The 13031-nt window shown below is 52.8% G+C and overlaps 1 protein-coding gene across 1 annotated transcript in view; it reads right to left on the reverse strand.

Moving 5' to 3' along the window:
* The window catches only part of TNR (tenascin R), a 31510-nt gene extending 19004 nt beyond the window's left edge, over positions 1 to 12506 (reverse strand). The window contains exons 1-6 of the mRNA XM_051625055.1: positions 11956 to 12506; positions 8659 to 9135; positions 7994 to 8257; positions 7208 to 7323; positions 4438 to 4588; positions 900 to 1169 (exon numbers count right to left, since the gene is read on the reverse strand). Of these exons, the coding sequence (XP_051481015.1) occupies positions 900 to 1169; positions 4438 to 4588; positions 7208 to 7323; positions 7994 to 8257; positions 8659 to 9135; positions 11956 to 12451 (1774 nt within the window). The 5' untranslated portion in view covers positions 12452 to 12506. The remainder of the gene's footprint in view (positions 1 to 899; positions 1170 to 4437; positions 4589 to 7207; positions 7324 to 7993; positions 8258 to 8658; positions 9136 to 11955) is intronic.
* Between the last annotated feature and the right edge of the window lie 525 nt (positions 12507 to 13031).

The raw sequence follows: 13031 nt of genomic DNA on the forward strand, positions 1-13031 counted from the left end.
CTTAACCATAATGTTTTCACTGGGCTGCTTCCTCCCTTTACAGTGGATTCAACCCCAGACCACTCGTGCCAGGGGAAAACCAGGTACCACTAAAGCTGGCAATGTGCCCTCATAGCCCAGAAAGCCAACTCTGTCCTGGGCTGCATCAAAAGTGTGGCCAGCAGGTCAAGGGAGGGGATTCTCCCCCTCTTCTCCACTATGCTGGGAGCCCCTTCTGCAATGCTATGTTCAGTTCTGGACCCCCCAACACAGGAAGGACATGAAGCTGTTGGAGCGAGTCCAGAGGAGGCCACAAAGATGTTCAGAGGGCTGGAGCAGCTCTGCTCTGGAGACAGGCTGGGAGAGTTGGGGTGTTCAGCCTGGAGAAGAGAAGGCTCCAAAGAGACCTTAGAGCACCTTCCAGTGCCTGAAGGGGCTGCAGGAAAGCTGGGGAGGGGACTTCATACAAGGACATGGAGTGATAGGACAAGGTGGAGCAGTTTTAAACTGGGAGAAGGGAGATTTAGATGAGATAATAGGAAGAAATCCTTCGCTGTGAGGGTGGTGAGACACTTGCCCAGGTTTCAGTGAGAAGCTGTGGCTGCCCCATCCCTGACAGTGTTGAAGGGCAGGTTGGATGGGGCTTGGAGCAACCTGGGCTGGTGGGAGGTGTCCCTGCCCATGCAGGGGGGTTGGAAGTAGATGATCTTTGAAGTCCCTTCCAACCCAAACCAGCGGGTGATTCTCTGACAAACACCAGACGCGAGAAAACCTCCATTCTACCCCAGCTCCCCGAGCCCTTGTGCCCGTGGCAGGACTGCAGTGGGCAGCAAAGCCATCAGCCCACCCTTGCTGGAGCCTTCCCAACGCCGGGGAAGCCCTGGCTGGATAAACTCTCCTTCCAGAGCCAGCTTAGCTACCTGTGGCGAAGTGGGCAAGGGCCGGGCGGCTCTCGTTGGCGCCGCGCAGGGCAGTGACGGCCAGGCGGTACCGGGCGCCGGGGCGCAGGGCCTGCAGGGAGTACTGGCTGAGGGGGGGCTGCAGGCGGAAGGTGGTCCTCCCGCCCTCCCCGTCGGCCAGCCCGTACTTCAGCAGGATGGCGTCCACCTTGGCGCGCGGCGGCGTCCACTCCACGAAGGCCACCGTGTCGGAGACGTCCCGCACCAGGATCTGCGTCGGGCCGTCGATGACTGCGGAGAGGAGGAGCGGGGCTGAGGGGGTGGGAAACAGGCAGGTGTTCTTTTGGAAGGGTTGGGTGGGGAAAGGTGGCGGCTTTGGGGATGCCAAGGGTCAGGGGGGGCTTCGTGCCGACCTCCGGAGTGGCCTGAGTTAGCAGTTGGGAGCGGAGAGGTGGCGTGGGTAAGAGACGCAACCCTCCCACCCCAAGGTGCTCGGGGGGTTTGGTCCTGGTGGGTTCCCAGTCCCGTGTCCCCATCTCCCAACTCTTTCCTGAACCCTCTCCCCTGATGTCTCTCCCACGGCGTGGGCACGAGATTAGGACCCAGCAGCTCTCCCATCAATGCCCGTGGCAGCTGTAGTGCAACTCGTGCCCTTCTCTCGAGCTGATGGGGAGCAACGGTTCCTCCCTGGCTTGTTCAGCTGGCATCTCCCAGGACAACACATCCTACCTCTCATTTCAGTCCACTTCCTTTGCTCCTAGAGAACTGCTCATGCTTCATGGAGGGTTGTTTTTTTTTTCCTTTATGCCCAGCTCTTTGAGCCATTCAAGCTGCTTTTATCGATGAGCTCTTTCCACTCAGTTTACTCTTTCCTGAGCATCTCCATCATCGGCAACATTTATCAGCAGCGAGATTATGGCTTTTGAAAGGTGTTGACAATGTGTTAAAGAACGTGGGGCCAAGGACTGATCCAAGCATGGGGAACTGAGGAATGTCTCTAGAAATGTTCCTGCCTCTGTGCCAGCTCCTGGTTTGTTGTTAAGCTGAGGGATCAGCTTGTGAAGCTGTTGATGTCTTAGCACTGGGGAGAGAGGAGAAAATGCAACTGCTCTGGTGAGACTCTATAACTAGCTGGTAATGGGGCTGTGGATTATGAGATTTTTAGCTAAATTCATGCTGGAGAGCTGCTGGGAGATAATTTGGGGTATTTCTGCTTTCTTTTGCAGAGAGTTGGGCTTTTCTCTCCTCTGCATCCCCTCTGGAAATCATGGGCTCAGGCGAGGGTGACGGATGCTTTGAGTCCAGTGGGACCTAACCACTGCATGGATGGATGGATGGATGGATGGATGGATGGATGGATGGATGGATGGATGGGCCAAGCCTGCCCATCCCTGCGGTGCCATGGCAATGCCTGGAGCCTGCTGGGCAGCCCCTTTTGTCACTTCGATGGTCACAAGGTGAGGAAAACCACCACGCTGGGTCTTGGAATTCAGACTATACTGCATCCAAGTATGTCTGATATAGTGTATGTAATAAAAATGATGCTATAGAATAAGGATGTGCTAAATGTTGCACTCCAGGGTGGGAAGTCCTGGGGGAAATTTGTGTGAGGAGAGATGGAAAGGACCACAGAAGGTTAGAGAACTATATGGGGGAACTGGGAGCAGTGGGGTGAGGCCTAGGGACCAAACACCAACAGGGAAGGGAGGATGGCTGGAAAGGAAGGGCTTTAGGTAGGAGCTGGTTGTCCAGCTTGGCCAGGACCATCCAAACCCTGAATCTCCAGCTGCTTCAAGTTGTGGTGCTGGGAAGTATTGAGCACTGCTCAGCTGTGTCAAACCCTGCCTTGGCTGCTCCAGCCTGGCATGAGGTATTTAGGCAGAACAAGGATGAGGGAGGAAAAGTGACAGGGGTGCCACAGAGGAGAGCAGACATGCCAGTGTGGGACACCTCCACAGGGCATAGAACTAGGAGCCCACCACTCCCTTTGCCCTCCATGGCCAAGGTCAGCCACTGAGTTCAAAGCACCAGCCTCTCTTTTATATATACATATATATGTATGTGTTGTTTTTTTTTTACTAACTTCCTAAGGGAAGGAATATTTAGGATTGACCAGGAGATGTCTCTGTTAAGCCACGTCAAGCTGAGTGTGGGAAGGCAAAGTGGGAGGAGAGGACTGGGCCGAGGAAGCTTAGACCTGGAACGAGCTGCTGCTGGTGGAGGGACCCTTCCTTCCCTCAGATTAGCAGCCTGGGGAGATCACCACCTCGTCACAACCCTCTGGCAGCTATTAAAATGATGTTTTCTTTTGCAACAGCTTGGATGGAGGTAGATGTCTGCCTGGCTGCCAGGGCAGGTCTGGTGTGGAGAGACTCTTTCCTGCTGAGCCACCTCTCCTTTGGCCAGGAATTTCCCGGTGGAATTTCCTCTTGCCTGCAGGACAAACCGGTGACCAGCCAAATAAACAGGTTTGGAGAGGTTGTGCCATTGCTCCTGGCTCCCAGCTGCCTGATTTGCCTGAATTGGTGGGAGCTGAGGGCATTTGAGTGGCACAAAAGCAGCGGGAGTTGTAATCTGTGTGACGCGTGAGTAGGCAATGCGTTTATAGAGGTGTTTCTTAAGGGTGTCCAGCCTCTGAACTGTGAGATTAGTGGAGAAAAGGAATTTATCCAACTCTGTAATAAAAGCAGACCTGAGCCTTCGCTCCCAACCCCATTAACCTCGCCACAGTGCCTGTGCCAGCAGCAGTTTGGGAGGGAGGGAGGCACAACAGAGGCTGAAGGAGCCATGCACCTGGAGCTGGGGCAGTTTCATCCCTGACCATGCTGTGTCAGGCTGCTCTCACTGGTGGAACCTGGTTCTGGGGACTAAGTTCTGGGGACTGCCCAGTGATACATCATGGGGTATTTGTTGGTGAATTCAATAGAATATAGCCTAATAAAAGTTTACTAAAATAATGAATTTGCTATACTAATAGGGTTGCTTTTAAAACAAGGTGCTTTGTGAAACTATCAGTCAGCTATGCCAAGCATCCTGTAGGTTGTGATAACATTAAGTCTTCTAAGACCCTGTGGCGCCTGCAGACAACCCACATGTTCATTCTGACCCACCTGGGCAACCTACCAGCGGGAGACTGGAGCCAGGACCAGGATGAGAGACCAGGACAAAGATGACAAAGGACTAGAATCAACAAAGACCCCCACAGGAGACCCTCGAGCAGGCATAATTACAAAGATAGCCAATTCCAGGAAATAAAATGACTATGTAGAAGAATTCTGGGAACTCATTGACATGGAACTGAATATGCATGTTTTTGGTGTATATTAGTAGGGGTGTTTCACTGACTCGTTGGAGCACTCATGGTGGAGAATTCCCCAGTGCTTCCCAGCGCTGCAATAAAGATATGCCTGCTCAATAACAGCTTGGTTGTTGTTATTGGGTCTTGATCTCAGAATCCTTACCCAGCCGCACCCAGCCTCCCACTGCAGTGAGGAGTGTTAGAAAGCAAGGGGGTTTGGAAGCTCCACATTTTTGTTTCACCAGGTTGGGGCTCACTCACGGGTTGAGACGCTGTTGGAGGCGGGAGGGCTCCTGGCTTGTTCCTTCAGGGCCACCACGGTAACCGTGTACTCCTCTCCAGGCTTCAGCCCCGTCTGGTTGAAGGTGGTGACAGTGCTGGGGAGCTGGGCAATCACACCCCCCTCGTTATTCTGCCAGGGAGCAGAAATAAGCATTAAAAAACCACAAGCAAAAGATGTTTTGGGGGAACTGATGCATTGAGAAGAGGCGCGCCCCGTGTTGCATCCTTCCTTGCCCGGCCCTCACTAAGGTGTAGAGCACCCATGTTGTTGGGCTGCAAAATCCTCCCCACTCCTTGTTCTCCCCCCTCCACAACCTGCCAGCTCCTGTGTTTTGCCATCTGTGTGCTGCTCTCCAGAAAAGGAGAGATAAGAAAACTGGGGTTGGGAGATAAGAAAAGGCTGGACTCCTTTCTGCTCCTCTTCAGGTGCCAGGAGCCTTCTGTTGTTCACATATAGGTATGGAACTGTAAGGTCTTTATTGTGGCATCTCCTGCTTTGTAAGTATCTTTATTAAACTCAGTCTACTGTGTAGTTTTGCTCTGAAAACCCGTAAGTCTTTAAGCAACTGCAAATGTCACCTTTCATGCCAGTGTTAGGACAAAGGATCTTTTCTCGCCTCTGTCTCTGCTAATAACACACTAAACAAATCTTTGCACAAAGCTCTCAATTCATATTCATCTCTTTTCTCATTAAACAGGAAATCTTCCATTTTAGCCCTCAATTGCCAGCTTACCTTCCCTAATTTTCTTTTCTAAATCTGGCTTTGCTTTATCTTCCCCCCCACCCCTGCCCCGTCCCCCTGACCTGGCTTTCAAGGGCTGAGAGCATCACGGGGGCTTCAGGAGGAGGATGACTCTGTGGGATGGCATGAGCACCCTGGCAGGGATGCTGAGGACCTAGTGAGCATCCTCTTGCCCCGTTTTCAGGAAGGCAGAGCAAGCTGAATTTTGCTCACAGAAGTTACGGGTGATGCTGCTTTTATAATCCTGGGGTTGCTTTTTTTGTTCATTGTTTTTTGTTTGTTTGGTTGGTTTGTTTGTTTCTAGCCCCTGGGACTAGTTTTTTGGTTCTATGTGGGGTTTAGTATTTGCCCAAGCAGCTGTAGCTTCCAGGCAGTGAAGGAGACAGCACCTTCTGCCTTATCTTAGGAGAAAAGCTGGTGATGGAGACCCAAGAGGGTCCGATTTCAGAAACTGGTGGGCAGGAGCACAATTGTGTCTTCGTGATGCAGAACTGTGCACTTGACTGTTGGATACAAGAGCTTCAAAGCCTGGTGAGCTACATCCCTTTCCTGTCCCAAAAACCTGCATCCAGAGCAGTTATTCTTTGGTGTTTTCTCTCTTCCTTTAAATCCCAAAATGTTTATGCATGGTTTTAAGCTTAAAAACTGAAAGGGGAACCATGAATTTGTATTTATGGGATGGCTTGAGATGATGAATTTGCAGGGAGAAGATGTGGGCACTCCCTCCCTGGCAGTGTTGAAGGGCAGGTTGGATGGGGCTTGGAGCAACCTGGGCTGGTGGGAGGTGTCCCTGCCCATGCAGGGGGGTTGGGACTGGATGACCTTTCAGGTCCCTTCTGACTCAGACCATCCCCTGCTTCTATGGTTTACTTCTCTCCCAGCAATTCCTGACCCTAAAATGAATATATCCCTGTTTATCTGTTTCAGAGGGATGCTGCTGAGCACAACTTCTGAGTATCAGTGAAATGTTCAGAAGATCACTGGGTTTTTTGCTACTAGACCAAAGCCCTTCCCTGACTCTGCCTTATCATCCCAGCTTTCATCCCAACAGTAAACGAAAACTACCCAGGGGTTTATACCCGCACTACCTGGACTTCAATTTCTGACACAATTTTCGTGTGGATGCACCCAAAATTGCAGCCAGATCCTTCCAGCCTCTTTGGAAATGAGGGAATGACTTATTTAAAGCAACCAGCCCCTTGCTTTGTGCTGTAGAATGGTATATTTACAGTTAAGAGCATTTAAAACTTCGGGGCCAAGTTCTGCAGTTCTCTGCTGCCCAGAGCTGCCTTTGACTCCAGCTAGGGCTTTGTACAAGCAAAAAATGGCATAATTGAGCCCTTAATCAGCATTTCTTTTACTGCTTGGGCCTGAATGCTCTTGTGAAGAGACTCCACATACAATTGAAGCTGTACTTATGGCTAAATGGGGTAGAAATGATGAATACAGATGAAATACTCAATGTACAGTTTTTCTTGCCGTGCGTAGGAAATACAGGATATTTAGGGCAAAGTTTTCATCCTTTCATCCTTTTCTGGCACAAATTCTACCTGTTCATCACTGTGATTAAAAAAAATGTGTGGCAGGAATGATTGTGTGTGTGTGACTCAGGGATGCTGAAGGTTGTCTGAGAGCTGCTCGGTTGGGTCCTGGGTGCTTTGGGTACAGAGAGAAGGATGGGGAGGAAGGGTGGCAGCCAAGGAGATGGAAGGGAAAAAGAGGAGGGGATGAGGACAGAAAGAGGCAGCAGTGCTGGAAGGTTCATTTATTGATATGCTTGTCTTTGTTTTGGGAAATGTCTTTGAGGAGGTGTGTGTCTTGACACCAAAGATGAGTAGGGAAAGGCCAGCTGGCAAAGTGAGGTTGAGGCGTTGGGGGTTGTTTGATGTGAAGGAGACAAATTGCAGACAGAGCTTTGGGTGGGGTGGTTTGGGGGTAGCTGGAAGCTACCTTGGGGACCCGATCACTCAGTGGTTTTAGTGTGTACCCGTGATGTGTGGTGGTACCTTGGGGATGAAGCTGATCTCCCAGCCATCAAAGGGGAAGGAGAAGGGTTCCCATTCCACCTCCACTGTCGTCTCTGTGATGGTCTTGAACTTCAGCCCCTGTGGCGTGGCGAGGTCTGGAAGGGAGACGCAGACAGGTTGGAGGAAGCAGAGGGAAATGCCTGAGCTGCTGGACATGGAAGCATCCAGCTGCATTACCAGTGCAAATGGAGTGAGTGAGGGGTGTCTGGATAGCTTATATTTCCCCCCCTGCTCTCTGTATCTTTAGGACCTCTTCTGGAGGTTGCCATTACAGCCGTGCCATGGGGATTCCTCACAGGGAACCCATCTGGGAATGGGAGGAGAACCTGTGGGCTTCTATGATAAATCACAACAGTATTTTCTATGATGAAATAAAAAAGAAAGTAAGATTATTAGGGCCATATTGACAATGTGCTGGGTTGATGGTTGGACTTGATTATCTTCAAGGTCTTTTCCAACTAGAACAATTCCATGTTTCTGTGATAATCTGGGGGCTCCAATCAGACACTGAAAGTTTCTTTGGTTTTCACTCATTCAGTTTTTCATCCAGGCTGACTCTATAAACACATTTTCTCATTTTCTATATCCTCATATGGTAAAAATGGGGATTAAAAATACCCCCTTTTTTTTGTTCGTTTGTTTGTTTCGTTTTTTTTAAGGCTCAGTTTTCTGCTGCTCCAAGTTTTTTTATGGAAAATGCGAGCCAACTTGAGCATCACCTCTGGTTAACTGGGTACCAAGCAACAAGCACAGGAGGATACTCACTGGTCATCACTTTGGAGGTAACAGGGATGCTCGAGACGTCACTGATGACTGCGTAGACGCTGACGTTGTAGGCAACACCTGGCTCCAGCTCTGTGATGGTGATGCTGCTCCAGTCCCCGGGCACTCTCTGCTGGAGCTGGGTGCCCCCTGGCCCCAAGGGCTGGTACGAGACCACGTACTCAGTGGCTGCCCCGGGGCTGTCCCACGTCAGCTCGACGGAGCTGTCGCCGATCGTCGCCACTCTCAGGTTTTCCGGAGGAGCCACTGGTGGGAAGGGCAGAGGTTGGGAGAGCGTCAGGGTGTGTGTGGCTTATCCTCTCACCCTGCTGAGGGGAAGGGGGCAGGGGCTCTGCCGGTGGGACGTCAGCATGGGCTTTGGGCAAGGGGTTACATGTCATCTGTGTCGGTAGGAAACGCCACAGCAGCTGCTGTAGCGCCGAGGGGTTAGCACCAACGTTGGGACAAACCTAGCGGGCTTTCTGCTGGTCTCCCCAAACTTTCACCCGTGGCGTCTCTGGGGACAGGGACAACCGGGAGGCAGTCAAAGCACAGGTCCTGCGTGACGGGCCGTGCCAGCCGTGGGTTTCTCCCAGGCTTCCTGGTCCTCTTTGAAGCCCTTAGTGATACCTTAGGGTCTGCCTCCGTGCATGCACGCCCCCCGCTACCTGCCGAGCAGTCCTGCCCTCCGTAGCCTTCCTCACAGACGCAGAGGCCATCCCGGCAGGTCCCGCGGCCGCTGCAGGCGTTGGGGCAGTGTGGCCAGCCACAGTCCTCCCCGGCGTAGCCTTCCTGACAGACGCAGGTGCCGTTGAGGCAGCGGCCTTTCCCCGAGCAGTCGCCGGGGCAGCGGAGCAGGGCGCAACCCTCCCCGGTGAAGCCCTCCTCGCAGACGCACTCGCCGTCCACGCAGAGCCCATGGGAGCCGCAGCCGGCGGGGCAGCGGAGCTGGGAGCAGTCGTCCCCGCCGTAGTCGTTGTCGCAGATGCACTGACCCTCCAAGCAGACCCCTCTGCTGGAGCAGCCCCCCGGGCAGAGGGGCTCGGAGCAGTTGGCGCCCGCCCAGCCCTCGGAGCAGATGCAGCTGCACGACTCCAGGCTGAAGTTGCCGTGGCCGCTGCACTGCGGGGTGAAATCCAGCTGCCCTGCAAGGAGGTGGGAGCCAGGGTCAGAGCCCGGCCAGGGGGAGGTGAAGAAACAGCAGTGTTGCCCCCCCCCCAAGTTCAGTCTGTCCGTAGGTTTTGGGGAAGGGGGTGAGATGTGGGATGAGCAGGGGGTGGTGCTGCCTCTGGTGGAGCATGTCCCCAGCCCTGGGAAGCCTTAGGGCTGGCAGAGGTGGAACTGATGGTATTAGAAGGAACTTCTTCACTGAAAGGGTTATCAAACACTGGAACAGGCTGCTCAGGGAGGTGGCTGAATCGCCATCCCTGGAGGCATTTAAAAGCCATGTAGATGTGGTGCTGAGGGACTCGGTAGAGCTGGGTTAATGGTTGAGCTTGAGCATCTGGAAGGTCTTTTCCAATCAAAACGATTCTATGATCTGGACTCATGGTGGGGCTTGGGTGGCTCTCCAGGACTTTGACTGACCCCTTAGGAGTGCTGACCCCCATAGCTATAGGTGCCATCAGCCTTGTTGGGGTTCAAGTTCTCCCTTTGGTTTCTCTTCAGCTCAGCACCCAACTGGAATCTCTCTCTCTACTGGGAAAAAGCCTTCCCTGGACAAGCCCTCTCCACCAGCCATGAATCAGCAGGCTCCTGTTGTCTCCTCTCCACCCACTGATCCTTTTTACAGATGAGGGATCCTGGTCAGCTGGCTGTCTCTCCTAAGAGAAGCAGGTATGTACCCAAAGGCATGATCTTCATCCCTCTTCTGGTGGGCCTGATTAAGACAGAGCCATTGGCATTGTCCGAAATAGAACAGGTCTGGGCACAGTGGAGTTGTGGAAAAGCAAGAAAAGCATGTGGCCACTGTGGCTACCACCTCCCTTTGCCTGGCAGCCTTGCACAGCCTGCTGGGGTGAGGAGGGACACACAGAAATGAAGGCAACATCTACTCTGACGCTTCCAAAGCTTCCCTCAGAATTGCTGCAGCCAGACTGATTTTTCCTGGTTAATTTCGGTCTCTTTTCTTCCTCCTAGGAACCAATGAAGAGCAGAAACCCTCTCTGGCTTTGGGATCCCCCAGCTCAGTTTCCATTCCCAGCTGAGCTATCTGTGCAGGTCTTCCCGTGGTGGATGCAGCAGATGCTTGTGTAGAATAATGGAATCGTAGAATCGTTTTGGTTGGAAAAGATCTTTAAGGTCTTTGAGCCCAATCATTAACCCAGCACTGCCAGGCTCACCACTCACATCCCTCAGCACCACATCTACAGGGTTTTTCAATCCCTCCAGGGATGGGGACAACACCACTGCCCTGGGCATCCTGGGCCAGGGCCTGACAACCCTTTGGGTGAAGAAATTGTTCCTGATATCCCGTCTAAACCTCCCCTGGCACAACTTGAGGCTGTTCCCTCTGGTTCTATCACTTGGTACTTAGGAGAAGAGACCAAACCCAGCCCTCTGCCCCCCTCCTCCTTTCAGGCAGTTGTAGAGAGTGAGGAAGTCTCCCCTCTGCCTCCTTTTCTCCAGGCTACGGGGTAAAAGGGGCTCAGTTACGTGTGGTACCAGACAGACATGTTGGGGTTGCTTTTCAGGATGCTTCCCATCCAAATGGCAAATCCTGGGAACGGTGGGGGGGGGTTACATCACGTCTCAGCCTCTAATTAAGTTATCAAACGAGGCGTGAGGATGTTTGCGAGTGTGTTGGGGGAGAGCAGCTTTCCTCAGGGAAATGCCTCAGGCAGGGGGGTAGGGATTCTGATTGCCTTTGTGGTGTGGTGAGTTGGGAGCCACTCGGGTAAAAATAAGTTAAATTCCTCCAGTTTTAGCTCCGTGCTTGGAGTGGAGCCTCCGCTGAGCCATAAATGTTTCATGGCACTGGCTGCATATGTTGCAAGTAACCCAAATAGACCCATCAGAGTTTCAAATGAATTCCTTTAAGAGAGGTTTTTCCCACCGTGTTGCAGTTGGAGTTTTAACCCCTGCTTTGAGCAGCCAGGGGGTGTTTTCCATTTTGGCTTTTCCTCACGCAGGTGACGTCTGTCACATCGTGGGGGGGGGGATGCAGGATGAGCCCATGGCTGGAAACCCTCTGACATCCCCCCAACTCATGGGACATGTGAGCCCCAGCCCCTGCTTCTGTTTGCATCTATCCTGGCAAGAGAACTTATCCCCCATATTTTGAATTGTATTTTTTACCTCAGGTTTTCCTGCACATTCATTCCTGCAGAGAAGATCACAGAATCCCAGGGGTTGGAAGGGACCTGGAAAGATCATCCAGCCCAACCCCCCTGCCAGAGCAGGGGCACCCAGAGCACATCACACAGGAATGTGTCCAGGGGGGTTTGAATGCCTCCAGAGAAGGAGACTCCACAGCCTCTCTGGGCAGCCTGTCCCAGGGCTCTGTCACTCTCACAGGAAAGAAGTTCCTCCTGATATTCACATAGAAGATGGGGTTTATTGTCAGGTCTCACAGTGCTGCCTTCAGGCTAGGGGCAGCTCAGGAGAGCAGCAGGTATGTCTCTTGTCCCTGTCCCACAAGCAGTGGCAGGCCTCTAAGGGTGTTGCACGGGGTGCAGGCTTGGGAGATAACCCTGCTCACTCCTTACCCACAGTGATTTTCTCCATGATGGGATTGTAGCCCTGCCTGTTACGGGGGCTCAAGAAACCGAATCCCTCCCAGGGGTTCTCCTGCTTGGAGGACCTAAGCCAGGCTTTTCTCTAAAACCTCAGCCACACCATCAGTGAACACAGGTTCTTCTCCATCCCTACTCTGAGTGGCATCACCAGATTTGTGTTTATTTTTCCTGCCTTTTGCTCAAGCCCTGGGCCCCCAGCAAGAGCTATCAGGATGATGGCATTACTACCTGTGGCTGCGTTTTCTTGGCAGCAATTGGAGTTGCATTGGTCCCGGAGCATGGACACCTCCCTCTCCAGCATCTCAATCCTGCTCAGCAGCTCCTGCAGGGACGGGAGGGAGGTGGAGCACTTGCAAGCCTGCTTGGGCAAGTTTATCCTGTGGGTGAAGGTGACCTGGCTCTCGCTGTCAGAGGTCTGCTCCGCGTACTCCGCCAGCCGGTCGTCTTCTGAACTCACCTCCTCGGCTGAAGGCTTGAACATGGATGAGCAGCAGCTCTCCAGGGGGATGTTGATGTTGTAGATGTGGTGGAAGACCATGGGCTGCTCTTTGACGGGGGGGCTGCAGTTGGCAGGGCCACCCTCCTCATCCACTGCCAGCCTCTCAGCTGGCTCTGTTGTCACCTCCAGCCGGCACTCAAAAGGTTTGAGGACAGCACCCAGCAGAAGCAAGTTGAAGCTGATGAGCACGTTCCTCAGGAACGGGTTTTCATTGTCAGTCCCCATTTTCTTGGGAGGGGGAAGAGCCTTCTAAGCCAGTGTTGATCAGTCAAGCACGGGGAGGACCTGGGGACACAGAAGAAAAAGAGCCTGGTTGGTGTTAGGCCTGAAATGGCGCTCAGCGTAGAGAGGCGAGTCCTTCTGGGCAAAGTCTGGGCATCCCAGAAGGATGTGGGACCAGCTCAACACACATACAGTCCCGTTGGTGGAGCCTAAATTAACCCTGAGTGAAGCCAGGGCTGGTGGGGAGACCCTGCCATAACCCTTGAACAGTGACAGGGGCAGATTCTTGTCGCTATTATTTTTCTTTGAAGGAAACAGTTCACCTGGTGCTGACAAAGCACCAAACACCTGCGTTTTCAGCAGAAACACCTTGATTGGGATCTGCTTTCAGTGCCACATCAGCCTGGTGGGAAGGCTCTGAAGGGTCAACACAGGGGTGGCAGTGACACATCCCCAAGCAAATCCCTTGGTTGTCTCCCCTTCCCCAGGAGCTGCACCCGGGGTTGCAGCCTTGGTGTGAAACACCTTTAAATGACTCCCTGCAGGCTCCAGCTTGTTCAGGTCTGAGCAGACAAATCCCTCC

Source organism: Apus apus, chromosome 7 (genome assembly GCF_020740795.1).
Source record: "Apus apus isolate bApuApu2 chromosome 7, bApuApu2.pri.cur, whole genome shotgun sequence".
In the NCBI taxonomy this organism is placed as follows: Eukaryota; Metazoa; Chordata; class Aves; order Apodiformes; family Apodidae; genus Apus; species Apus apus.